Source organism: Silurus meridionalis, chromosome 12 (genome assembly GCF_014805685.1).
Source record: "Silurus meridionalis isolate SWU-2019-XX chromosome 12, ASM1480568v1, whole genome shotgun sequence".
Taxonomy (NCBI): domain Eukaryota; kingdom Metazoa; phylum Chordata; class Actinopteri; order Siluriformes; family Siluridae; genus Silurus; species Silurus meridionalis.
Genome location: NC_060895.1, coordinates 6,681,780 through 6,708,242, shown reverse-complemented (window position 1 = coordinate 6,708,242; position 26,463 = coordinate 6,681,780). Strand labels below are relative to the sequence as shown.

The 26,463-nt window shown below is 40.8% G+C and overlaps 1 protein-coding gene across 1 annotated transcript in view; it reads right to left on the bottom strand.

Annotated features, from left to right (window-relative positions):
* The window catches only part of dhx40 (DEAH (Asp-Glu-Ala-His) box polypeptide 40), a 28,280-nt gene that overhangs the window by 948 nt on the left and 869 nt on the right, over positions 1-26,463 (bottom strand). Inside the window, 15 exon segments of the mRNA XM_046863291.1 lie at positions 77-224; positions 226-239; positions 3,977-4,085; positions 4,175-4,289; positions 4,394-4,551; positions 5,255-5,335; positions 5,428-5,610; positions 5,711-5,797; positions 5,953-6,052; positions 6,938-7,069; positions 11,016-11,082; positions 11,178-11,405; positions 11,554-11,673; positions 11,774-11,919; positions 20,656-20,837. Coding sequence (XP_046719247.1) covers positions 77-224; positions 226-239; positions 3,977-4,085; positions 4,175-4,289; positions 4,394-4,551; positions 5,255-5,335; positions 5,428-5,610; positions 5,711-5,797; positions 5,953-6,052; positions 6,938-7,069; positions 11,016-11,082; positions 11,178-11,405; positions 11,554-11,673; positions 11,774-11,919; positions 20,656-20,837 — 1,870 coding nt within the window.

Here is a 26,463-nt window from a genome sequence, read left to right as displayed (position 1 = left end):
AGACATAAATGCACTATTTTCTTGATCAAACAGAATAATTTACAGCTTTTGAAGTCGGTTTAGTGAAATTTCTTACACATGATGATGGATGAATATGAACTGTAGAGCCGTGGCCATCCATAGTACAGAAAGCCTTTCCAACAGATCTCCTTGCCACATTTGTGAAATAACCCTGGCAGAGACACTGCCTCAGAAGTTCACTGTTGTTGCCTGTGAATGTCTCGTGGAAAATCCTTTTGCTAAAAAAAAAAAGAAAGAAAAAAGAAAGAAAGAAACCATGAAATCCTGTGCCAATGTATAAACTAAGCATACCTTCTGAAGAAATTACATTATTGAGGAGCCTGACTGAGAGTGAAATCAAGGCGTAGATTGACTTTCACACTTCACACAACAGAAAACAATCACAAAGCAATTAGCATTTGCTGAAGGATGTGAGAAAGGATGAGGCTGACGTCAGACTTCAAAAAAAAAAAATCTCCACTTCTGCATGGAATATAAAACCCTAACAAAGTGAAACACACATTGAAATTACAGAACTCGACAAACCACAGCGCAAACAGTATCAGTGCTACAGTGAGGAAAATAAGTATTTGAACACCCTGCTATTTTGCAAGTTCTCCCACTTAGAAATCATGGAGGGGTCTGAAATTGTCATCGTAGGTGCATGTCCACTGTAAGAGACATAATCTAATAAAAAAAATCCAGAAATCACAATATATGATTTTTAAATTATTTATTTGTATGATACAGCTGCATATAAGTATTTGAACACCTGTCTATCAGCTAGAATTGCATAAAGAATCCAACTACTAACATGGCCAAGACCAAAGAGCTGTCCAAAGACACTAGAGACAAAATTGTACACCTCCATAAGGCTGGAAAGGGCTATGGGGAAATTGCCAAGCAACTTGGTGAAAAAGGTCCACTGTTGGAGCAATTATTAGAAAATGGAAGAAGCTAAACATGACTGTCAATCTCCCTCGGACTGGGGCTCCATGCAAGATCTCACCTTGTGGGGTCTCAATGATCCTAAGGAAGGTGAGAAATCAGCCCAGAACTACACGGGAGGAGCTGGTTGATGACCTGAAAAGAGCTGGGACCACCGTTTCCAAGGTTACTGTTGGTAATACACTAAGACGTCATGGTTTGAAATCATGCATGGCACGGAAGGTTCCCCTGCTTAAACCAGCACGTGTCCAGGCACGTCTTAAGTTTGCCAATGACCATTTGGATGATCCAGAGGAGTCATGGGAGAAAGTCATGTGGTCAGATGAGACCAAAATAGAACTTTTGGGTCATAATTCCACTAAACGTGTTTGGAGGAAGAAGAATGATGAGTACCATCCCAAGAACACTATCCCTACTGTGAAGCATGGGGGTGGGAGCATCATGCTTTGGGGGTGTTTTTCTGCACATGGGACAGGGCGACTGCACTGTATTAAGGAGAGGATGACCGGGGCCATGTATTGCGAGATTTTGGGGAACAACCTCCTTCCCTCAGTTAGAGCATTGAAGATGGGTCGAGGCTGGGTCTTAGAACATGACAATGACCCCAAGCACACAGCCAGGATAACCAAGGAGTGGCTCTGTAAGAAGCATATCAAGGTTCTGGCGTGGCCTAGCCAGTCTCCAGACCTAAACCCAGTAGAGAATCTTTGGAGGGAGCTCAAACTCAGTGTTTCTCAGCGACAGGCCAGAAACCTGACTGATCTAGACAAGATCTGTGTGGAGGAATGGGCCAAAATCCCTCCTGCAGTGTGTGCAAACCTGGTGAAAAACTACAGGAAACGTTTGACCTCTGTAATTGCAAACAAATGCTACTGTACCAAATATTAACATTGACTTTCTCAGGTGTTCAAATACTTATTTGCAGCTATATCATACAAATAAATAGTTAAAAAAATCATACATTGTGATTTCTGGATTTCTTTTTGTAGATTATGTCTCTCACAGTGGACATGCAGCTACTATGACAATTTCAGACCCCTCCATGATTTCTAAGTGGGAGAACTTGCAAAATAGCAGGGTGTTCAAATACTTATTTTCCTCACTGTAAATAAATATGAAAAAGTAACCTTAAGAAGCTTCGAGTCAGCTTGTATTTTTAGATATCTCATCCTACAATTCGTCAATGCAGAAAGGCAGACCTTCACATACTTTCACATTATGCTGACTTTATTTAGACTTATTAATCTCTAATAAATCAGTACTATATCAGGTTGAAAAACAGTCAAAAAATTTTTACTCTTTTCCCAATGACATCTTGTCCTGACTTTTTTTATTTCTTTGATAACACAGCATTTAGACAATTATTGAAAATTGCACTTATATCACCAACTTTTTAACACATTTATAGATACAGTGCCTGTGAAAAGTTTGTAAATAAACAGGCTTTTATCATTTTTAAGAGACACATACATCTTTTTGTTTATATGTAACAAACTATGTAATTTAACTGTAAAAAAAAAAGTACATTGACCAAACAAATATCTAAATGTATGCATGTAGAACTTGATATTCATCGGAAAAATCCTTCCAGAGGAGTTCAATAGGATTTAGTTGTGGTGACTGGGCAGGCCATTCCATGATAGATTTGACTCCAGCTGACTGTTTGCTCTCTAAACAATGCTAACAGAGCTTGGACGTATGCTTTGGGTCATTTTCTTGTTGTATGGTGAAGTTGGTTCCGATTATCCGCAGTCCAGACGGAAATGCATGGTGTTGAACTATGGAATGGTAGCCATGGTTGTTCAGTATTACTACCACTGCTGAATAAGTCTAAAACTACCCAAACTATTCAGCTTCCACCTCCAAGCTGGACTGTAGATTAGAGGCAGTCTGCCACTTTTCTCTACAAGTTCTTCTGTTAGAGCCAAAAATGACCAATTTGGAATTATGTGTATAAACGACACCAGTCACAGACTCAACTCAAGGCTGGAATGGGCTACAAGAACATCAGTTGCCTTTGCCATGTTTTGGGTCATTGTCATGCTGGAAGACCCATCAAACGACCCATCTTCAGTGTTCTGGCTGAGGCCAGAAGGTTCTCATCCAAGATTCTAAAGTGCATGGCCTCATTCATGTGGGTGTTGGTGAAGTCTTTCTGTACCCTTAGCAAATAAGAGCACCAAAGCAGAATGTTTCCTCCTCCATGTTTGACAGTGGGGATGGTGCTCTTGGGGTCATATTCTGCATTTCTCTGCCTCCAAACACAGTTACTCGAGTTGATGCCAAAGAGCTCAATTTTGGTCTCATCTGCCCACATCACTTTCTACCAAGCCTTTTCTGAATCATTCAGGAGTTCATTGGCAAACTTCAGACGGGCCTGTTCATTTGCATTCTTGAGCAGAGAGACCTTGGTGTGTTACTAATGTTTTTTTTGGTGACTGTGGTCCCAGCTCCCTTGAGATCATTAACAAGCTCCTTCAGTGTAATTCTGAGAAATTACATATTTCTCAGAATCATCCTTATCCCATAAGGTGAGATTTTGCATGGAGCTCCAGAGCGAGGTCGATTGACTTATCTTGTTTTTCTTCTTTTTTCGAATTATCGTGCCAACAGTGGTCTCTTTCTCACGAAGCTTCTTGCTGATGGTCTTGTAGCCCATTCCAGCCTTGTGCAGGTCTACAATCTTGTCCCTGACGTCCTTTAAATGAATATGCATATGTCTTAAAAACCATAAAAGACTAGCTGTATCCAAACTTTTGAAAGGCTCTGTACATTTAACAAGTTACTTCCTGTTGTTCACTTACATTATAGCAGCTACAAACACTACCCTCCCCTACCCCATAACCCCTCTCTCTTTAAGTTTTCAGCTTTTTGTGCAATAGAATTATTGCACAATTGTGACATCCTTCCACATATCACAAAAAAACTATTTCACACATTTTCGAATCATCTACCATGTAAGTCCCAACAAGTGTATGTTCCTACAACAGAAACAATATAGTTTTTTTTTTTCCCATTAACAGAATACCTGTTTCAGACGGAGAAGTATTTCCCTGAGTTGAGTTTCGACACTAAAGGCTGACTTGAGAGCCCGCCAATGGATCCAGTGGTCTTTACTCCATTTAGATGGATTTTCGCTGTAAACAGAGAGGCAGAGATGGTGGTGATCAATAATCCCGCACTTTACAAGTTGCGATCAACACATGGTCAGAGAAAAGCAACCTACCTGGCTCGACATTTCTCAAAGATGCAGAGCAGCATAAGGAAATCATTACAGCTACCTGCACTAGCTGCTAGCTCGCTGTGCATTAGATCAGCCTGCTTTAGTTTTTCCGGGTGACCTTTATAGATAAAGCATCAAATTTAGTGAACTTTCATTTATTAAAAAAAAACAAAAAAACAAAAAAAGAAGAACAGTTGTCTTTCCTGGTGCTGAAATTGCTACCTGGTCGGATGAAGATGTTTTCCACTGACAGCATGGCTGCCACGGGAAGCATGACCTCTTCACAGCCAACAGCAGCAGATCTGAGCAGAGCACGAGTGAGGCCGGGAGGAAGAGGAAACTCTATCATCAGCCTTCCCAGACTGGTCACATTACCCTTCCTTTATAAATCATAACAGAGTGACACACACACAATTAGGCTGCTTGCACACTCTGCATATTTATTTTCCCCTTGGAATCTTAAGCACCTTCTGGCTCATGTAAAATACACACAGTTACTATAATGTTCATGCCAGTCCCGGCTACAGTCAGCTACATAATTATAATAGTGTACGATCTAAATTTGTTGTATCATCAGTTATAATAATGAAATAAATATGGCTGAGATTGTTTGCCTTCACTGCTGCTGTAGTGTCCTGCCACAGTGAGGTCGGATGTTACTTCACATACTGGTAGACGTCCCAAAAAATAGGCAAGTTATGCTGCAACTTTGGAATTTTGACAATGAGACAAGTCCGATTTACTATATATATTCAAAAACAATGTTTTTCCACATTTTTTTTTACCAGTTTTCATTTAGTCAGAAGGTAAAAAAAACGCTCACTCAGCGCTTTTCTGCAACGTGATGAATGACAATCACCCCCACCTTCCCCACCATCACTGGCCCCTTCCAACCACCGTTTCAATAATCCAGAGTAGGCGCATGATATATTTGTTACATTTCTTACACACAATTATGAGATTACTCTAATGTTGAGCGCATAACAATAACTAATAGCACACGCATCCCAACCAAGGTGTAACCTGTTTCTTCAAGCATGCCACCTACGAAGCACCAGTAAGAAGCTTAAGAACGAAACCAACCTGTCAATTGCATCAAACTGGTAAAGCTTCTTCAATGCGTCCAGGATAAACCTCTCTTCCGGATGGTCTAGGTAGGGAAACCTGCACACGGAGTGACAGAGAAACACTGTAAACATTCCCTGCAGACGATTACAAGCTTCATTAAAACCTTAAAAGCCCAAAGCAAATACAACCTTATGACATCATGAACTCCGAGACACTTGAGGGTGAGGATAACAGAAGTGAGACTAGTTCTTTGTATCTCTGGAACTGTATATTCAGGCATACATTTCTCCCAAAATTCCTTATTGTAGATTCTGAAGCACTTTCCTGGTGCAGTCCTACCAGATCTGCCTGCTCGTTGCTGGGCCTCACTTCTACACAATAAAAACAAAAAACACCAAATAGTTTGTTTTTCTTCAAATCCGTTACACAAAACAGCAATAGAACTCAATGTGCTTGAGTCTGGAACATTACTTTGATATTGGCACCACATCAAGGATGTCCAGGCCAACTCGTGAGTTATGATTCAACTGTTTCACGAATCCACTATCCACAATATACCTTAAAAATAATACAAAAAATAACAGTAGCATGTTAGACAGAATTCACACGATTACTTTCCCAATCCGATTTTCATATATGCACGCACTGCAATATTATAACACCTTTCTGGAGATCGCACATCTCACGTTTTACCCTGTTTTACACTGATTCACCTGACTCCGTTAATTGTGAGCGATGTTGCTGCAATGTTGGTTGCCACTACGCACTTCCTCACACCCGCAGGAGCAGGCTGAAATATCTGCCTTTGCTGATCTGTAAGCACAAAAAACAACCAAGCACATGGAATTATAATTTCAATGACTGTGGCCATGACTACATACAGGCATTGCTTTACATGCTACATGATACAATGCTCATACGTAGAACATGTTCGACACAATAATGAAATCATAGATCTGACAGTTTGATACAGAAATCCTATGTGGAAACAAGATGGTTGCTGTGCATATTCTGTTTTCAGTGCACATTCAGCATCTCAGATTGTTTTGGGTGTCATAAAGTAATAATTGCTAGACGCTTGATAGAACATAGACTGTAAGAAAAATGTGTAAAAAAAAAATAATAATAAAAAAAAGGAGCCCAACAACCTATTTTACATACTAAAACTTATTGATCTCCTTGTTGTTCGAGTTTGGATTCCAGTTTGAATTATACGTTTTAAAGACTAAGACAAATTTATATTCCAGAAGAGCTAACATGATATTCCACAGGATATAATGGAAGAATACTGGATAAGCATGTTTTGTTTCTGACCATCCCTTTATTAGATGTCAGGTGTAAAAGGCATGCAATATAATACTGTATGTGAACAGTACTGCTCAGCTGTGTGTATAGTTAAGTAGAACCACAGGCAAGAGAGATCAAGTTTCTGTTGGGTGAAATTTCACTGGTGGGATTGTCACACACTTGAGGATAAACTGTGTCCTATAGTAAACACTGTTTTATGTTAACATTCAGTGCATTCAAAGCATGAAACGGTGAAATAGACTGGAAAGTGTGTCCGAATCCAATGCAATCCAAACCCACTTTAATGTGCTGTCCACGTATTGTTCAGAATTAGATCTGTGCATGTTTAAAACGTTACGCTCTTAAAAAAAACACATTAAAGATAAACAGGGACGAGCAGATGGAGAATACCTGTCGGCATGGATCCATACAAAGGCAGAATAAGAAGGCCTTCGACTGTTTTATCATTCACATCATAACGATAGTCTATGGACTCTGCCTTTTCAAACAGCATGTCACAGGCTTTCTCGATCTCAGACTGACCTGAAAGAACAATAAAGTCAACCAAAAACATAATGTCTGTAATAAAAACAAATGCAATCGTCAATGAGGACATTCTTAGAACTTATTAAAAAATAATTTGTGAAATTGATCTACAAACCCGGCAAAAAAAAAAAACCCACTAAAAATTGCAAAGCATTAAGCTTTAATGGTCTTAAAAACAAATCAAGAAATTTAAAGATTAAACTTACAGTTAAAATAACTGCCCTGACCCACCTGGACAATGCCGACACTTATGCCAGGATGTTGTTTGTTGATATAAGCTTAGCTTTTAAGACAGTTAGCCCCTCCAAGCTAATCTTGAAGCTGAAATAGCTTGACATCAGCACACATCTCTGCAACTTGGCCTTCCTTAAGAACAGACCACAGTCTGTCCGACTAAACTCAGTCACCTCCTTGAGTCTCACCCTGAGCACTGGGGTTATTGTCTCTCTTTCTCTACTCTCTTTTTACCTATGACTGCATACCTGCCTATGCCTCAGACAGCATCATTAATTTTGGTAGGCCTGATCAGAGGTAACAAGATGACGGTACAGGGTGGAGATCCGGCACCTAGTAGCATGGTGTGAGGACAATAACCTGGAACTCAACAACAAAAAGACAAAAGAAATCGCTGTGGCTTATAGACGAGCCGTCAATCACACTCACGCTCCCATTCACATCAACGAAGCTGCTGTTGAGCGTGTAACCAGCTTTAAGTTTCTTGGAGTCCACATCTCTGAGGATTTCACCTAGTCTCTTAACTCTTCTATCATGATCAGGAAGGCACAACGGCCCCTGTTTTTTTCTTAAAAAGTCCCGCCTGTGCTACAGGATACTGGAGAACGTTTACCGCTGTGCCATTGAGAGCATCCTCACTAACTGTATCTCAGTGTGGTACAGCAGCTGCACTGCTTTGGACCGTAAAGCCCTTCAGAGGGGGGGGTGAAAACTGCCCAACGTGTCATCTCCCACATGGGAGAACATTTACAGTAAACGTTGTCTTCATAGAAGTTGGTGCATCATCAAAGATACCTCTCACCCCAACCATGGACCATTCACCATTCTCCCATCTGGCAGACGCTTCAGGTGCATCAGAGCCGCACAAACAGACTGAAGAATAGCTTCTTTGTACTGAACAGCTGACTCAATACTGCATTGTCACTTTCTGTGTATTTCGTACTGCTTAACCACTACACATTTCACTGTATATTCTACCCATATTTATACTGTATATACTGCATCATACATACTGTACATTCATACTTGTACATAACTTATGTAATTTGAGTATATTATCTTTTGACATGTTTGTCTATGCATAATCTCTGCACAGTGTATTGTATATTACTATATACACCATATATTATTACTTACTGCACTCTTCTGTACATTAATCACCCTCATCCCTGTATATATGGACCTCATACCTTAATTATCTACTGTTATATATTGCAAATAAGCCACTTATGCACTTCTTGTTTGATGCTAACTGCATTTCATTGGCTCTGTATATGTACCTTACACAATGACAAAGTTGAATCTAATCTAATCTGATCTTGAATCTAACAGGTTGGGCCACCCTTGGTGGCAACGAGTGCATTTAAGCATTTGGGACAACTGGTCTTTCATATCACTGTGGAGAAATTTTGGCCCAATCTTTGCAGAATTGTTTAAATTCAGCCACATTAGGGTTTTTTTCGAGCATAAACGGACTGTTTAAGTTTATGCCACAGCATCTCAATCGGATTTCAGTACGGACTTTGACTCCAAAACCTTAATTTTGGTTAATTTGAGTGGACTTGCTGGTGTGTTTCAGACCTGCTGAGTTTGAACTTAAGATCATGAGCTGATGAACCAGACGTTCTCCTTAAGGGATTTCTGGTAGAGTGCAGAATTTACGATCCCATCAATTGCAATTGCAATGCAAGTCGTCCAAGACCTAAAGGTGCAAGGCAAACCTCAGACCACTCAGACTACCACCATGTCTGACTGTTGGTATAATGCTCTTTTTATCTGTGTTAGTTTTACACCAGATCTAATAGGATGCACACTTTCCAAAAAAGTTGAACTTTTGTCTTTTTAGTCCACAGAATATTTTCCCATAAATCTTGGGGGTAATCAAGACGTTTTTTTGGAAAATGTGAGATGTCCCTTTGTTTTCTTTTAGGTCAGCAGTAGCTTTCACTTTGTAACTCTCCCAGTTTCTCCATTCAAGGTTTCAAGTGTTCTCCATTTATGGGTAATGGCTCTTAGTGTAGTTTTCTGAAGTCCAAAACCTTAGAAATAGGATTGTAATCCTTTCTAGACTTATACATGCCAATTACTTTGTTTCTCATCTGTTCTTGAATGACTTTACTTCAGCGGTCCCCAACCTTTTTTGCGCCACGGACCGGTTTAATGTCAGACAATATTTGCACTGATTGTCCTTTAAGGTGTGGCCGATAAATACAACAAAATAAAATGATTCGACCGGGATAAAAAATGGTATTTTCTTAATATAATAATAAACATGAATCCACCGTGTTGTTTTTTTGTTTATTTTGCTCGCTTGGGGGTTTTGATTTAGCGGTAATGTATTATGTGTTAGCGGCCGGAGCAGCCCCTTTAAGAAGGTAGTGGATGTAGGTAAGACATGTGACCGAGGCATCATGACATACATCAAAAGTCAGTCATAGACAGATGTGGTGGAGAGAATCCGGTAATTTCCCCCCCCCAAAAAAAACATCATTCAGAATCAGATAATAATAAATCTTTTAGCATGCTTTACTTCAATCCTCTTTTGCACAATACTGTATAATCAGAGTATACTGTAGGTTTACTGGTCTGTGATTAAAGGGTATCTGCAAGAGTGAAAGGAAAAGTTTATAGGACTGTGGTAGGACCTGCAGTGTTGTATGGTTTAAAGACAGTGGCATTGAGTAAAAGGATGGAGCTGGAGCTGGAGGTAGGAAAGCTGAAGATGTTGAGATTTTCATTGGGAGTGACGACGATAGACAAGATTAGTTTATTAGAGGGACGGCCTTTTGGAGACAAAGTGAGAGAGGCTCGATTGAGATGGTTTGGACATGTAGGGAAGACATGCAGGTAGTTGGGTTGAAAGAGGCAGATGCAGAGGACAGGGGGGTGTGGAGAGGGATGATTAGCTGTGGCGACCCCTAATAGGAGCAGCCAAAAGAAGAAGAAGAAGACAGTAGGTTTATTGGTGGGCCCTATTTTATTTTTTTGTTATGCGTATTTGTCCCACACTGTCTTTTGTTGTCTGTCTGCACTGTTTTTTTGTCTGTACTAGGTTTCACTCGATGCACTTTATGTAGCTTTTATGTTGTGTGATGTAGCTCTATGTTGTTTAATGTGGCACGGTTTTCACTGTTTACTGTTTCAGCTATATAGATACGGTAGAAATATATGGTAGAAATGACAATAAAAGCTTCTTGACTTGACTTCTTGACTTTCTCAAGTAATTTCTTGATCCAACAGATCTGGCAGTAATCAGGCCTGAGAGTAGGAAGTAAAATTTTACACAGCTTTCCAAAGAAAAAAGTGATTAATCAAAGTTCAATTTTGATTTAAAAAGTACATTTTCATGTAGGGCCAGGTAGGTGTGTACAGCGTTTTATTTCCCTTACTAAATAAAATCATCATTTAAAACCTGCATTTTGTTGCATGTATTTACTTGAAATATCGCTGGGTAATATTTACATTTACTTGATCTCATTTAAGTGTGACAAATATGCAAACAAACTTTTTGACAACACTATACGTGTTTCCAGATTTTCCCCAAACAATTCACTGTATTAAAAGTAAATTAGCAAAGGCCTCATGAGTGCATTTGTTTCATTCTTGCTCATTTTTCCAATCAATGATATATTGTAAAGAACATGAAAAGCCTCATATTTTTCCTAAAAACATACAACTAAAATATGAAATATCTAAAACCCATGTTTACCAGTCAGGAAGACTAGAATATCACCAGCCGCTTCATTAGTATGAACTTCTAAAGCCACCTTCACCACCTTGAGAAACAAACGATAAACCATGAAGCACTTCATTTATCTTAGCAGAAATCTTATTTTTAAGCTTTCAAGGAAAAAAAAAGTCTCTAACTTACTGCTTTCACATACGCAGAACCATCTTTTTCCTTTGGTCCAATCAAATTGCAGAACAGTTCTTTCACAGGGTAGGTTCTTCCCGGAATCACAAATACAGGAGAACCATTTAAAAATCCACTCAGCTTATCTGTTTCCAGAGTGGCAGACATCACTACCACTTTCAGAGGAAGCGTGCGGCCATGTGAGCCTCGAGACGGAGTCTTCTTCAGTAATCCCAATAAAATATCCTGTGAGGAAACAATGGTGTGAGGACTATAAACACACACGGCAGGGCACATGCTGGGCAGAGTTTTATAGAAGTCGAGTTAACTGGGAAAGAAAATATGATAAAGTTGGGAAAAAAAATAACGAGCATTTATGAATGAATGATGATACCGTGTTGAGGCTTCTCTCATGAACTTCATCGAGGATCACAACACTGTACTGCGTTAAACTTGAGTCTGTAAGGATTTCCCTCAGCATACAGCCATCTGTCATGTACTTAATCAAAGTGTCCTAAGTGCAAAAAAAAGCGCAATCAATTTAAAATAAAGAAGTGTACAAGCTACAGACTCATATATATGTTTTAAGCTCTTAGAACCCTTTTGTTACTTACCTTTGTAGTGCAGTCATCAAATCGAACCTGATAACCAACCTGGTGCCCTAAACTGACCTCCATCTCCTGAGAAACTCTTTGAGCGACGGTGATGGCAGCCACTCTTCTCGGCTGTGTGACACCGATTTTCCCATTTTGACAGAAACCTACAAATAGATTTCAAGAAATATATTTATTTACCGAATTTTCCGAACTATAAGCCGCTACTTTTTTCCCACGCTTTAAACCCCGCGGCTTAAAGAACGAAGCGGCTAATATATGGATTTTTCCGGGTTTTTCCTGGTTTCACAAGCTTCAAGCCAAAAAAAACAGCGACATAACATCAGACCAATGAAATTGCCGAACGGGTTCAGGTGAATCCTAAATATGGATGAGGTTCCTCTGATGTTTGACCTGACACTCACTCGGACTGTCTACAGGAAATGCGATTCATTCGTCACGCTGAAAACAACCAGGCATGAACGCACTTCACCTGTGTTCTGAGCTGCACGGCATCGAGAGAAAAACTTCACCGATGGTGATTTTTAAACGCACAACGATGCCAAAAGATAAACTCCCGAGAGAAATTGTTGTGAAAGAAAGGAGGAAGACAGTAAACAATGACTTTCTTGGTAGGCTACTGTTTAGATACAAGCCATGTAACAGGCACTGTCTTTCGTTAAGCCTGTGTAAAGATAATTAGTTTCAATGTAGACACCTGCGGCTTATTTATGTTCAAAATAAAGATCTTTGTAAAATTCAGCTTATATATGGGTGCGCTTAATAGTCCGGAAATGACGGAAATCAAATATTTTCTTAACATTCGTATTGGAGGGCAAAAGTCTTCTTTTATACCATATATAATGCAAAATGAAATAAAGAGACATTTAATATATAGAAGATTATGAAGATTTTAATCGCATTCCTCAACAATTCACAAAGAAGTATTCTTAATTATTAAGTGCTGACTATAATTCTTATTATATTACAATTAGTGTCTGTCGAAAGTTTGAAAAATCTTGTTTTTGAGAGACAAATAAATGTTCCTTTTAGTTTATAAGCAACAAACTTGGTCATTTAATTGGTATTAAATCTAATCAAACTGTCCAATTAGACAATAACAATAGATCTTTTGATTGAAATACATGTACCTATGTCAACCCAGCCATTAGGAATTCACAAGCCGGTGCATGCTTAGTGCCGGTCCCAAGCCCGGATAAATGGGGAGGGTTGCTTTAGGAAGGGCATCCAGCATAAAAACATGTGCCAAATCAAATATGCGAATATCACGAATCAGAATTTCATACCGGATCAGTTGAGGCCCGGGTTAACTGCCACAGCTATCGTTAGCCAACACGGTGTACGGGTGGAAATTGGGCTACTGTTGGCCAAAGGAGTAGAAGGAGAAGAGGAAGGCGTCTACAGAGACGCCAGGGAAAGGAGAAGTGTAGGAGAGTGGAGGTTCGGGTTGGTACTTTAAATGTTGGCACTATGACTGGTAAAGGGAGAGAGTTAGCTGATATGATGAAGAGGAGAACGGTAGATATGTTCAGGAGACCAAGTGGAAAAGGAGTAAAGCCAGGAACATTGGAGGTGGGTTTAAACTGTTCTTTCATGGTGTGGATAGAAAGAGAAATGGTGTAGGGGTGATTCTGAAGAAAGAGTACAGTAAGAGTGTAGTGAAGGTGAAAAGATTTTGATAGGATGATGAACGTGAAGCTGGACGTTGAAGGGGTAATGAGAAATGTAATCAGTGCCTATGCTTCACAAGTGGGTTGTGAGATGGAGGAGAAGGAAGAATTCTGGGGTGAGTTAGATGAAGTGGTAGAAGGTGTACCTAGGAATGAATGATTGGTAATTGGGGAAAACTTTAATGAGCATGTAGGTGAAGGGAACAGAAATGATGAGGAGGTGATGGATAGGTATGGCCTTAAGGAGAGGAATGTGGAAGGGCAGATGGTGGTAGATTTTGCTAAAAGGATGGAAATTGCACACAGGTGGACTATGTTCTATGTAGGAGATGCAACCTGAAGGAGATTGGAGACTGTAAGGTGTTGGCAGGAGACAGTGTAGCTAGACAGCATCAGGTGCTGGTCTGTAGGATGGTTTTAGAGGTGAAGAAGAATAGGAGGAGAGTGAGGACTGAAAAAAGAATAGGATGGTGGAAACTAAAGGAGGAAGACTGTAGTATGAGATGCAGAAAAGAGGTCAGACAGGGGCTCGGTGGTGGTAAAGAGGTGCTGAATCAATGGGCAACTACTGCAGAAGTGATAAGTGAGAAAGCTATATAGGTACTTAGTGTGACATCTGGAAATAGAAAGGAAGACAAAGAGATGTATTGGTGGAATGAGGAAGTGCAGGGTCAGTCACAACATGAAGTTATGGGAAAGAGTAGTGGAAGCCAGGCTGAGAGAAGAGGTGACCATCTGTGAGCAACAGTATGGTTTCATGCCGAGGAAGAGCACCACAGACGCATTACTTGCTTTAAGAATGTTGTTGGAGAAGTATAGAGAAGGTCAGAAGGAGTTGCATTGTGTGTTTGTGGATTTAGAGAAAGCGTATGACAGGGTGCCGAGAGAGGAATTTTGGTATTGTATGAGAAAGTCAGGTGTGTCAGAGAAGTATGTGAGGGTGATGCAGGATATGTATGAGGACAGTGTGACAGCAGTGAAATGTGCAGTAGAAACGACAGTCTGGTTCAAGGTAGAGGTTGGACTGCATCAAGGATCGGCTCTGAGCCCTTCCTGTTTGCAGTGGTGATGGACAGGTTGACAGGGTGAGGTCAGACAGGAGTGTCCCTGGACTACTATGTCTGCAGATGATAATGTGATTTGTGGTGAGAGTAGGGAGCAGGTTGAAAAGAGACTGGAGAGGTGGAGACATGCGCTTTAGAGAAGTGGAATAAAAGTCAGTAGGAGTAAGACAGTACATGTGTGTGAATGAAAGAGGGAGGGCAGTGGAGGAGTGTGGTTGCAGGGATAAGGGGTGGAGAAGGTGGAGGAGTTCAGGTCCCTGGGGACAACAGTGCTAAGTAACAGAGAGTGTGTTAGAGAAGTGAAGAAATTAGTGCAGGCAGAGTGGAGTGAGTGAAGAGGAGTGGCAAGAGTGATTTGTGATTGAAGGGTATCTGCAAGAGTGAAAGAGAAGGTCAAGAGTCAAGTCAAGAAGCTTTTATTGTCATTTCAACCATATATAGCTGATGCAGTACACAGTGAAATAAAAAAACCTTCCTCCTGAACCCTGGTGCTACATAAAACAACATAGAGCTTTATCACATGAAACACAGGGCTAAGGACTAGTAAGTGTCCTCACCACATAAAGTCAATCATGTGCAACTTGGTGCAAACAGTGCAAAGACAGCACAAGACAGTGCAAGACAAATACACAAAACACAAAATAGCGCCGCCAGTAAACCTGTTGTATATTGCACACTGCGGTGTGTAAAAGAGTAAAGTGAACATAGTAATTAAACAAAAATGTAAACAAATGTGTTCTTTCGTTTGGTCAAGGTTCAGAGACAGGTTCTTCGCTCCACACCAGGCTGTTAACCGTCACACCTGCTCTCTGTATGCTGACTCATCGTCATCGGCGAACTTGATGATGTGATTCGAGCTGTGCATTGCTACACAGTTGTAGATCAGCAGAGTGAACAGCAGTGGACTGAGCACACAGCCCTGAGGTGCCCCAGTGCTCAGTGTGGTAGTGCTGGTTTATAGGACTGTGGTAAGACTGTGGTGAGACCTGCGATGTTGTATGGTTTAGAGACAGTGGCATTGAGTAAAAGACAGGGGGTGGAGCTGGAGGTAGCCGAGCTGAAGATGAGGTTTTTGTTGGGAGTGCCGAGGATGGACAGGATTAGAAATGAGTTTATTAGAGGGACAGCGCATGTAGGACGTTTTAAAGACAAGGTGAGGGAAGCCAGATTGAGATGGTTTGGACATGTGCAGAGAAGGGACATGGGGTATATCGGTAGGAGAATGCTGAGGATGGAGCCGCCAGGTGGGAGAAAAAGAGTAAGGCCAAGAAGGAGGTTTATGGATGTGGTGAGGGAAAACATGCAGGTAGTTGGTTTGAAAGAGGCAGATGTAGAGGACAGGGGAGTTTGGAGACAGATGATCCACTGTGGTGACCCCTAATAGGAGCAGATGAAAGAAGAAAAAGAAGACGACATGTAGCTATGTCATATTCCATTTCACAAATTTCTGTTTATACTTGGAGAACATGCTAACTCATTAAATACATGTAGGTTGATGCCTTTTTCCCCACACTATACCTGTCCCTCACTCATCTGAGAAAAAAAGACACATGCATTCAAATTCGATTCGTAGGTGTCAGTTCAGCATTACACACAATCATTCCTCAGCATCTAATCAGGAAGCTAAACCTCAACACCTCCCACTACAACTGGATCCTGGGCCTTTTGACTGAGAGACATTAGGCAGTCTGGATTGAGAACACCACCTCCAGCACTACCACACTGCATACTGCCCCCCTCAGGGCTGTGTGCTCAGTCTCTTGCTGTTCTTGCTGCTGAGTCATGACTGTGTAGAAATGCACAGCTTGAATCACATCAAGTTCGCTGATGGCTGTGGTCGGTCTCACCGGCAAGAACATCGAGTCAGCATACAGCGAGGAAGGGCAGAGGTTAATGGACTGGTGTAAAGCCAACAATCTGTCTCTGAAGGTGAAAAAAAAACCCAACAAAAAATGGTTTGTTGACACTCCCTTCTGAATATAACGACTCCTCCATGGATATCTACGAGAACACCAAATTAATCACAAGAGGAAGTCTTTCAGCTGAAAATTGGGAGAAACTAACTGGCCAGGAGAAAAGATTGTGTAAAGCTGAGGGAGGATTTTTTTTTTTATAAAAGTGTAACATCTGTACATTTATATCTATATTGTTTTTGGTCATTGTAAATCTTCATACTGTTAAATTACCTAGTTTGTTGCATATAAACAAAAGGAACATGCATGTCTCTCAAAAAACATTAGCGTCTTTTTACTTGTCACATATACATTACAGCATAGTGACATTCTTTCTTCACATATCACAGCGATGTTAGGAAACTGGGGTCAGAACACAGGGTCAGCCATGATAAAATGTCCCTGGAGCACAGAGAGGACTAAGGGCCTTGTTCAAGGGTCCAAGAGTGGCAGCTTGGTGATTTTAGGTCTTGGACTTCCGACATTCCCAGAGCCTTAACCACTGAGCTACCACTTCCCCTAACCACCCCTAAAAGACTGTGTTTCCAAATTTTTTACAGGCTCTGGGTCTTTTGGCACAAAATTAAAGTTTTTTTTGTGTATACTAATATCATAATAACAAATCTTTTAAAAAACGAACAAGTTACAATAAACTGTAAATCCAGTCTATTATTTATCTGTCCTCTGTGGACACCTAACCATCACAGCCGTATGTACTTTTCTAAACATCCTATTCCCACTTGAAGCAATAATACCAGTGGTGGATGAAGTACGCAAACCGTGTACTTGAGTAAAAGTAGAGATACACTCGGTCAAATATTACTCCAGTAAAAGTGCTCCCTTACACTTACACTTGAGTAAAACTACAAAAGTAATTGCCTTCAAACATACTTAAGTATCCAAAGTACTTTGATTCATTATGGCTATAATGTTCCTATTACCATTTTTGTCACAAGACTCTTTGCTTAATCAACTCAGTTTATGTGAAAAGACTCTGTTACTCTCAGCCCACCGATAGAATGATAGTAATAAGTCAAACACTGATTGATATCTATTACAATTATCATGAGCCCAAAACCTTTTCAACTATTAAAAAAATAAAAATAAAAATAAAAAAATCACACAAATAAGGCCACGGGTGCTGTGGCGAGTTAGTCAGGAGTTTCTTCCATCATTTCTTTCCACCATTCCTTTTAAAATGTTCTGCATCTGTTGAACTATAAAAAAAAAAAACACTCTATAACATACAGTAGGTTTACTTTGTGTTTTGTGTATCTCTCCCACACCGTCTTATGTTGTCTGTTTGCACTAGCTTGCGCACAACGCACTTTATGTGGCGAGAACAACTTACTTTAGTACTAAACTCTGTGTTCTTGTAGCTCTATGCTGTTTTATGTAACACCAGGGTTCTGGAGAAACGTTGTCTCATTTCACTGTCAGCCATATATGGTTGAAATGACAATAAAAGCTTCTTGACTCTTGAAGCAGAAGTTGAAAAAGGAACGAATGATTTCGCAAAATAAAGTTGAGTAAAAAAAGTACGATATTTGACTTTGAAATGTAGTGAAGTTCAAGTATACCAAAATGGAAATACTTATTAAGTACAGATTCGTGAAAAAGCTACGCAAGTGCAGTAACGAATTACATTTTCTTTGTTACTCTCCACCACTGAACAATACCATTCTGATGCAAAAGTGAGTGGGTGAGGATGTCTGGGGTGCATCTGGTGGCAAAGTGGTATGGAGGAAGATACATTTATTTGGTCTCGGGCATACTTAAAAATACATTTTCAAGAAAAGCTAGACATTGTGAGGAGAGGTCGGCCAACCCTGAAGCTAGCTAGCTTGTCTCAGCCCGGGAAAGGGTTTGTTTGCCACTTCCAGACCAGTGAATACGAGCGGTACCACTGGCTTACAGCCTCTGAGAAGCAGTGCACATTATGAGTATGTATCTCTGGTGAGTAGATTGTATTTTATTTACATTTTTATGTTTTTGTCATTTAATTAAACAAATATTGATTCTGAACTGCTCCAGATGATGTTCGTGGCACAGTTGTGGTTGTAGTGTAGAGGTTTGGAGTCTTAACTGGGTTTCTTGCTTTACTAAAATGGTATTCACCCTCCATATGTAAAATGCCTCTCTCTCTGTAATGCCACGCTTTGTTATATTGCTTGTTTGTATTGTATTGATGGTTTCTATAATTGCGACGTAATAGTGGTAGTATTAAGAGGTGGATTGAGTCGGGTAAGTCCCAAATGAAGGCCTGGGTACCAAATGCTTGGCCCACCACTGATGTATAGTACCAGTCAAATGTTAAGACACACCTTTTCCTTCAGTGGTCTTTCTTAATTTTTTATTATATTCAAAATTAAACATTAATAAGATGCAGATGACACCACCGTGGTCAGCCAGATCAGCAACAACAGGGCCTACAGGGAAGAGATCAGAAGCCTGACAGCATGGTGTGCCATCAACAACCTGACCCTCAACGCCATGAAGACTGAATAGCACATCGTGGACTTTCCGGATTCTAACAGCAGGAGACATTTCCCAGTCTACATCAATGGAATTGTGGTAGAGAGGGTCTCCAGCTTTAGGTTCTTGGGAGTTCACATCTCTGAGGATTTGCCCTGGCACCAGAACACTTTAGCTCTATTTAGGAAGGCGCAACAAAGCCTGTACTTCTTGAGGAGTCTTAAGAATCTGTCCCCGGGGAAGTTTTTACCGCTGCATCATCGAGAGCATCCTGACCAACTCATCACTGTATGGAACGGAACCTCCACTGTGTATGAACTTAAAGCCCTGCAAAGGGTGGTCAAAATTGCCCAACGATCACTGGCACCCAACTACCTGCCATTGAGCACCTTCACCAAAGCATATGTCTGTGCAGAGCTCACATCATCAGAGACTCTTTACAGTCCACAACAAGCAGGTTCAGGGACAGCTTTTTTTTCCATCCACCATCACACTACTAAACTCTACACTACACTGTTAGATCACTGTATAAAACCTCTGTACAATTATAAATACAATGTACATATTACATATTGTATTCTTTATACCATTCTCTAAACATATTGTGCCTAATATACATCTGCACTTTTTTATGTGTATCTATATATACACACCGTACTGTACCCCTTCCTAATATTTCACATCCATATATTATATTTTTTATATTTTTATATATATATATATATATATATATATATATATATATATATATATATAACTGCATTTTATTGCTGTATACCTGTACTATGAAATGACAATAAAGTTGTATCTATCTATCTATCCATCCATCCATCCATCCATCCATCCATCCATCCAATAATTAAGATATCCAACCTATGAAAGAACATGTATGGCATTATGTAGTAAACAAAAACGTGTTAATAAACCCAGAATCTGTTCGATATTTTAGATTCTTCAAATGGGAAAGTACAAGTTTCCTCTGATCTAATGTCCATTTCTTGTATTTCTTGGCCCAAGCAAGTCCCTTCTGCTTGCTGTCCCTCCGAAGTAATGTTTCCTTCGACACAATCCGACCATTAAGCCTGACTCATGCAGGACGGTGGATGTTGAAATATTTCTGCCACGTGAACTTCAAGTAACATTTATTTAATGCAGCGGTTTCTGAAGCTGGTAATTCTAATAAACATATCCTCTGCAGCAGAGGTAGCTCTCAGTGTTTCTTTCCTTGCACGGACATCATGAGAGCCTGTTTTATCATAACGTTTCATGGTTTTGGAGTCTGGGGATACATTTAATGTTCTGAAGACCTTTTTGGTAAACTGACCTTGTTTATGCACTGCCTATTTTCTTTACTTAACTGAGTGTTTCTTGGCATAATATGGATTTGTACAGTTGTTATAGTAGCACAAGTAGTTCTAGTGACTCTTTACACACTCTTTCCTCTGCACAAGACACGTGAAGGTCTAAAGTACATTAGGAAGGCAAGAAATGTCTTGAACTGAATTTGAACTCTGTGAATTGTAAACCACTCCTGCTGTCTACCCCATGAATCTGATAAGAGAATGCCATGAGTGTGCCAAGCTTTTCACACAGTGTGGACAATGTTGAAAATATAGGGGGGAAAGCTAGAAAATGTGCGCATAATTTTGATTGGTCCAACATATATTTAGTATATTTTCTTTTATTTTAGAAACAGAAGTGCACTTGGTGCTGCAGCTTACCGGCTTTGTACAGGTACTGCGGCAGCTGCGTGGTTTTCCCGCTTCCGGTTTCACCAGTTACAACCAGGAACTGGTTTTCCTTCACAGCTTCTATTAGTTTGTGTCTGTGCTGATAAATGGGAAGGTGTTTGGGCTCGGAGTGTTCTGTCCATTTGGACTCCTTCTCCTTTGACATGCTGTATCTAAGACAAGCAAATGATCATGTGTTCATATGCTCCAGGAACTACAGGAAATTAAACACCAAAAAACCGTGGTCCTCTTTAGTACTGATTGTGGTTTGACAAGAATTATGGGTAATATTTACTAAAATATATATATAAAAAGCCGCACTGAATACATTAATAAACACCGCTTTTACAAATGCTGTTCTCTTTCCGGCATCATGTACGCATTCGTACTACATCATCAACATCGGGCTGGTGCGTCGACACGATCCACGCCACTGCCATCTACTGGACTGGAGGAATGGACCAAACAGAAGAGAAAATAAAACCTGCATACGGTGTGCAACTAAACAACTGAACATTATTATGGTTTTCTGGTCAATCATTCATCAATGGCTTTTTAATGGTTACATGAAACATTGAAATAAATTAGAGGTTGCTAATATTACAAGCATACAGCTGTATAGCTTATAGGTTGAATAACTGTATTATCTCATAAGTTATATAACATCAGTTAACAGGCCAGCCATTTATCAACGCTTTATTTAATTTGCAATTAATTATTAAAATAAAGATTCGTTTGACAATGATCCTGGCATGGATGTTAGCATCAGATGGGCTTGTTTGAAAATGTAATAAAATGTTCATCTCCTTCAAACAAATCAGAGATGCCCAAATTGGTGCCTGTGTGCCAAAGCTGGCTCATGGAGACCTTTGAATTACGCTAAAACTGACCTTTATTTTATTATTTAACAATTTTTTGTTTTTATTTTTATGGATACTAAATAACAAATAACACACGGACACTGCAGTATGGGACTTACACGAGACAATAACACTTTACCGAACACAGCATCGGGACGCTGTGCTCATTGTGGTGGGAGATTTTAACAGTGCCAACCTCAAGCATGCACTACTGAACTTTCAGCAGCACATCACCTGCCCCACCAGGGGCAAAAGGACACTGGACCACTGCTACACACCATTTAAGAACAGCTACAAGGCACAATCACGTCCACCGTTTGGGAAATCAGGCCATACCACCATCTTCCTCATGCCTGTTTACAAACAAAGGCTGAAACAGGAAGCTCCGGTTCAGAGAGAGGTCGCGCGTTGGACTGACCAATCGGTGGCAGCTCTGCAGGACGCTTTGGATGATGCATACTGGGACATGTTCAGGCGCAGCTCTGATGACATCAACATGGTTACGGAAGCGGTTGTGGGATTTATTTGGGAAACTAGTGGATAATACGGTGCAGAAAACCACTATCAGAACGTTTTCCAACCAGAAGCCATGGGTGGATAAAACCATCTGCGACGCTTTGAGATCCCGCTCTGCTGCCTACAACACGGGGCTCACCAACGGGAACATGGACGAGTACATGGGCGCTGCATCTTACAGTGTTCGCAGAGCGGTGATGGATGCAAAGAGGCTCTAGGAGCCTGTGGCAGGGATTAAGAACAATCACAGACTACAACACACATTATCTTCTAGAATGGGGAATGCGGACGCTTCTCTGGCAGATGAGCTAAACATCTTTTATGCTCACTTTGAGGCTGCAACTAACCACGCTAGCGGCGCTAGCGGCACAAACAGCATGCAGGCTGAGAGAGCCGGAGCGTGATGTTAGGAGGGCATTCAAGGAGGGCATTCAAGAGAATGAATACCAGGAAGGCAGCAGGACCAGATGGCATCACAGGTCAGGTTCTGAAAGCCTGCGCTGACCAGCTAGCACCGGTGTTCACTGAAATATTCAACCTCTTACTGGAACAGTCTGTTGTCCCCTCATGTTTCAAACAGTCCACCATTGTTCCTGTCCCGAAGAAACCCCAGCCCGCCTGCCTCAACGACTACCGCCCTGTAGCCTTGACCTCAGTAGTGATGAAGTGCTTTGAGAGACTGGTCAGCGACTTCATCACTGCATCACTACCAGACACACTGGACCCTCTACAGTTCGCGTACCACCCAAACCGTTCTACTGAGGATGCCACTGCTCATCTCCTCCACACTACGTTGAGCCACCTGGACTACAGAAAAGGGAATAAAACAAAGAGGCTGTTTGTGGACTACAGTTCAGCGTTTAACACCATAATTCCCTCCACACTCACCTCTAAGTTGCCTCGAGAGGCTTGTTATATATAAGAGATTTCCTGGAAGCTTGGGAAGACCTGCCAGACGGATCTCAGTGGGTCCTGCACACAGTAGAGAAAGGCTACTCGATTCAGTTCGGGTCCCCTCCTCCCCGGTTCAACGGGTTGTGTCCGTGGTGGGACACAAGCAGGCTCTGGTCCTGGAACAGGAAGTGCGCACCCTCCTAAGGAAAGGGGCCATCAAGGTGGATCCTCCCTTAGTCAGAGAGTCAGGTTACTACAGCCAGTACTTCGTTGTTCCGAAGAAGGATGGCGGAATGTAGCCGAACCTAGATCTGTGCTCCTTGAACCACTCACTTGTGGGGCTCAGGTTCAGGATGCTCACTCTCAGGGAGATTGTGTCTCAGATCAAGTCAGAGGACTGGTTTGTCACAATAGATCTAAGGGACGCCTATTTCCACATAGCTATCCTTTCTACTCACAGGAGGTTCCTGAGGTTTGCTTTCCGGGGAGAAACTTACCAATATCGGGTCCTCCTGTTTGGCCTAGCACTCCCACCCCGCACCTTCACCAAGTGCATGAATGTGGCTTTAGCCCTGCTATGGCTTCAGGGCATCCACATTTTAAACTATATAATTGATTGGTTGGTATAAGCTCGATCGGAGCTTCAGGCAGTCCGGCATCAAGATAACGTTCTCGCCCACATGAAGGAATTGGGGTTAAGACTAAACGCAAAGAAGAGTGTGCTTTCTCCAGTAAAGAAAACTACCTTCTTGGGCGTAGTGTGGGACTTGACCATGTTGCGTGCACAATTGTCTCCTGCCCGGATCGAAGTCATCCTCACTGCAGTCAAAAGAGTAAAAGCAGGCCAGTCACTGACTGAGAGGCAGTTCAAGAGGCTGCTCGGTCTCATGGCGGCAGCATCCAGTGTGATCCCATTTGGCCTCCTCCATTTAAGACCCCTCCAGTGGTGGCTCAGAGACAGAGGGTTCTCGCGAAAGGGCAATTCATTCCATACTATCAAGGTCTCGTGGCCAGCCCTGCGGGCTTTAGAAGTATGGAGAGAACCTATTTTCCTCTTTCAAGGCCCCGTCCTGGGAGCTGCTTGTCGTCGTGTAATGCTAACAATGTCTGCATCCCTCACGGGGTAGGGAGCGGTCATGAGTGGCTGCTCTGCCCAAGGTCTGTGAGACAAGTCACATTTTTCATGGCACATAAACTGCCTAGAGATAATGGCTGTGTTCTTGACACTGGAACACTTCCACCAAGACCTGAAAGGTCCATATGGACAACATGTCGGTGGTCTCGTACATCAACCACCAGGGGGGTCTTCAGTCTCGCCCCGTTCAGCCTGGCGTGGCAGATCCTCATATGGTCCCAGGGAAAACTCCTCTCATTTAAAGCAGTTTACATCCTGGGCCGGTTAAACTGGAGAGCAGATGCCCTTTCGAGGTAAGGGCCGAGGCCCGAGGAATGAAGGCTCCACCCCGAGGTGGTAGAGCAGATATGGCAGAGATATTACAGAGCCCATGTGGATCTGTTTGCGAGGCATTCCCAAAGCAGCTCTCGTTCCCCAGGGAACCTAGTGAGGATCTTCTGTCAATTGGTATATTTAACTGCATCACGAGGCTAAGCTCTACCACTGAAGTCATCATCTTTCCGAGGCTAGCAAAGAAAATAGAAAAATAAATATTGCAAGAAAGTCCTTTTGTAACTTTTGTACCTCATTACTAAGATGTAATTAAAATGAAATTGAAAATATGGAAGGAAATAAAGTATTACACAACACGTATACAGTATTTTTTTATATGGACAATCAGCTCTGTGTACTGGTCAGCCCTGCTCTGTAATTTACTGTGGTATTATTATTGTGCTGTGTTAGGTCTTAGTTTTTACTTATCTAACTCTGTCATATTATGTAGCACATTACATTCACATTTACTGCATTTGGCAGACACCCTTATCCAGAGCGACATGTATCTAACACTAATACAATTGAGCGGATAAAAGTTAAGGGCCTTTAGTGGCAGCTTGTCAACTGAGACCAACATCTTAACCACTGATACTATTTCCAGCACTTTAGTCCTGGAGGAACATTGTTTAGTTTCATTGTGTACTATGGTGTAACAGTACACGTATTCATACCGAAATCTTTCAGTTCAGGGCTCTCTGTTTGGTACACATGTACACGTGTGTACTGAAGTCAATCGTTTTACCTTGCGGAACATAGTTAAAATCTGAGTTCCCACAGGTAGGTGGTAAGTGGGGGCCGAGAGTTTGTTTATTTTACACCTCGCACTTTGAGTGCATTTTTTATTATTATAATTAAACTTGAAAACATACACAATGCCAGCAGCATAAAAAAGAAACTACCGTTAGCGCAGTGTCACTGTGGCCACTCAGTCCATATTATCCAAATAGGGTCTAACAAATAAACTATTTGTTAAATAAACAAGTAAATGACTTAATAATTTTATTTAAATAATTTATTTAATTTTATTTAAACAATTTAATTTGTGCCAATTTAATTTATTACTCAATTTAATCAATGTAATAAAAAGTGCATTGCATTCATTTGATTTATTCTATTTTTATAAAATATTCTAAAATATTATTATATATTGTTTAAATGTTGATGAACACAAATGTTAATAACAAAAACTACTTTAATTAAAAAACAACAAGCAATTTTGTCTTGTGTTTCTTCCCCCTAACTGTACTTCCCCCAAACCGTAAATTTTTACCCCTATTGCGTACTGTACATTTACACCTTGTATATGGTGGACATTCAAACACTTGACCTTTCCTTAAAAAAGTATGTGCTGTTATCTACTCCAACAAGGCTAGTTATTTTTTTTTAGATGAAGAGATTGTGGCAAGCAAAATTACTATTTCCGCTCAAGTTTATTATGTCCCCAAGGGTTTTAATCCACTTATCCTACAGCAATTTGATTACAATGCTTACAATATTTTCATCCTTTTTTATCTGGATAGAGTTGTATTTAACGTTGGGGAACACCCACTAACTAAGTCAGCTCATGTTATTACTTATATTAGATAAACTGTTGTTCCCTTATCAGCCTGACTATTTTACTTCATGAAACAAAAAGACAATAAAATGCAGCTTGTCATACTACTAATACCTGAAAAAAGTCTTGAAAACTTTTGCACTACACAGAAAGATCAGTTTCTTTCATTACTTAGTGGTGTGCCCATTGTGGCCTCATTCAAAAATGTATTGTGAATATTTCCCCTTTTTCCTCTTACAGCTAGATTCCGACTTTCTTTACATTTCCAGGCATTGGGCTGATGTTGGAACATCCTGTCTCTTATGCCAAAAATGCACAGTCAGCCACAGAAAGTTCCTGTCCATTTTAAAGTAAAACAGGGTCAGAGAAAACAGGCATAGCATATCCTTATCTAATGCCTACACAAGCTCAAAAGTAAGAGGGAATGAGCGAGTAAGCGATTTCTTAATTACATCTATTTGCCTACAAACTGTATTGCAGAAATGAAAGCTGTATAAAAATAAAACCAGGTCAAGGATATATAG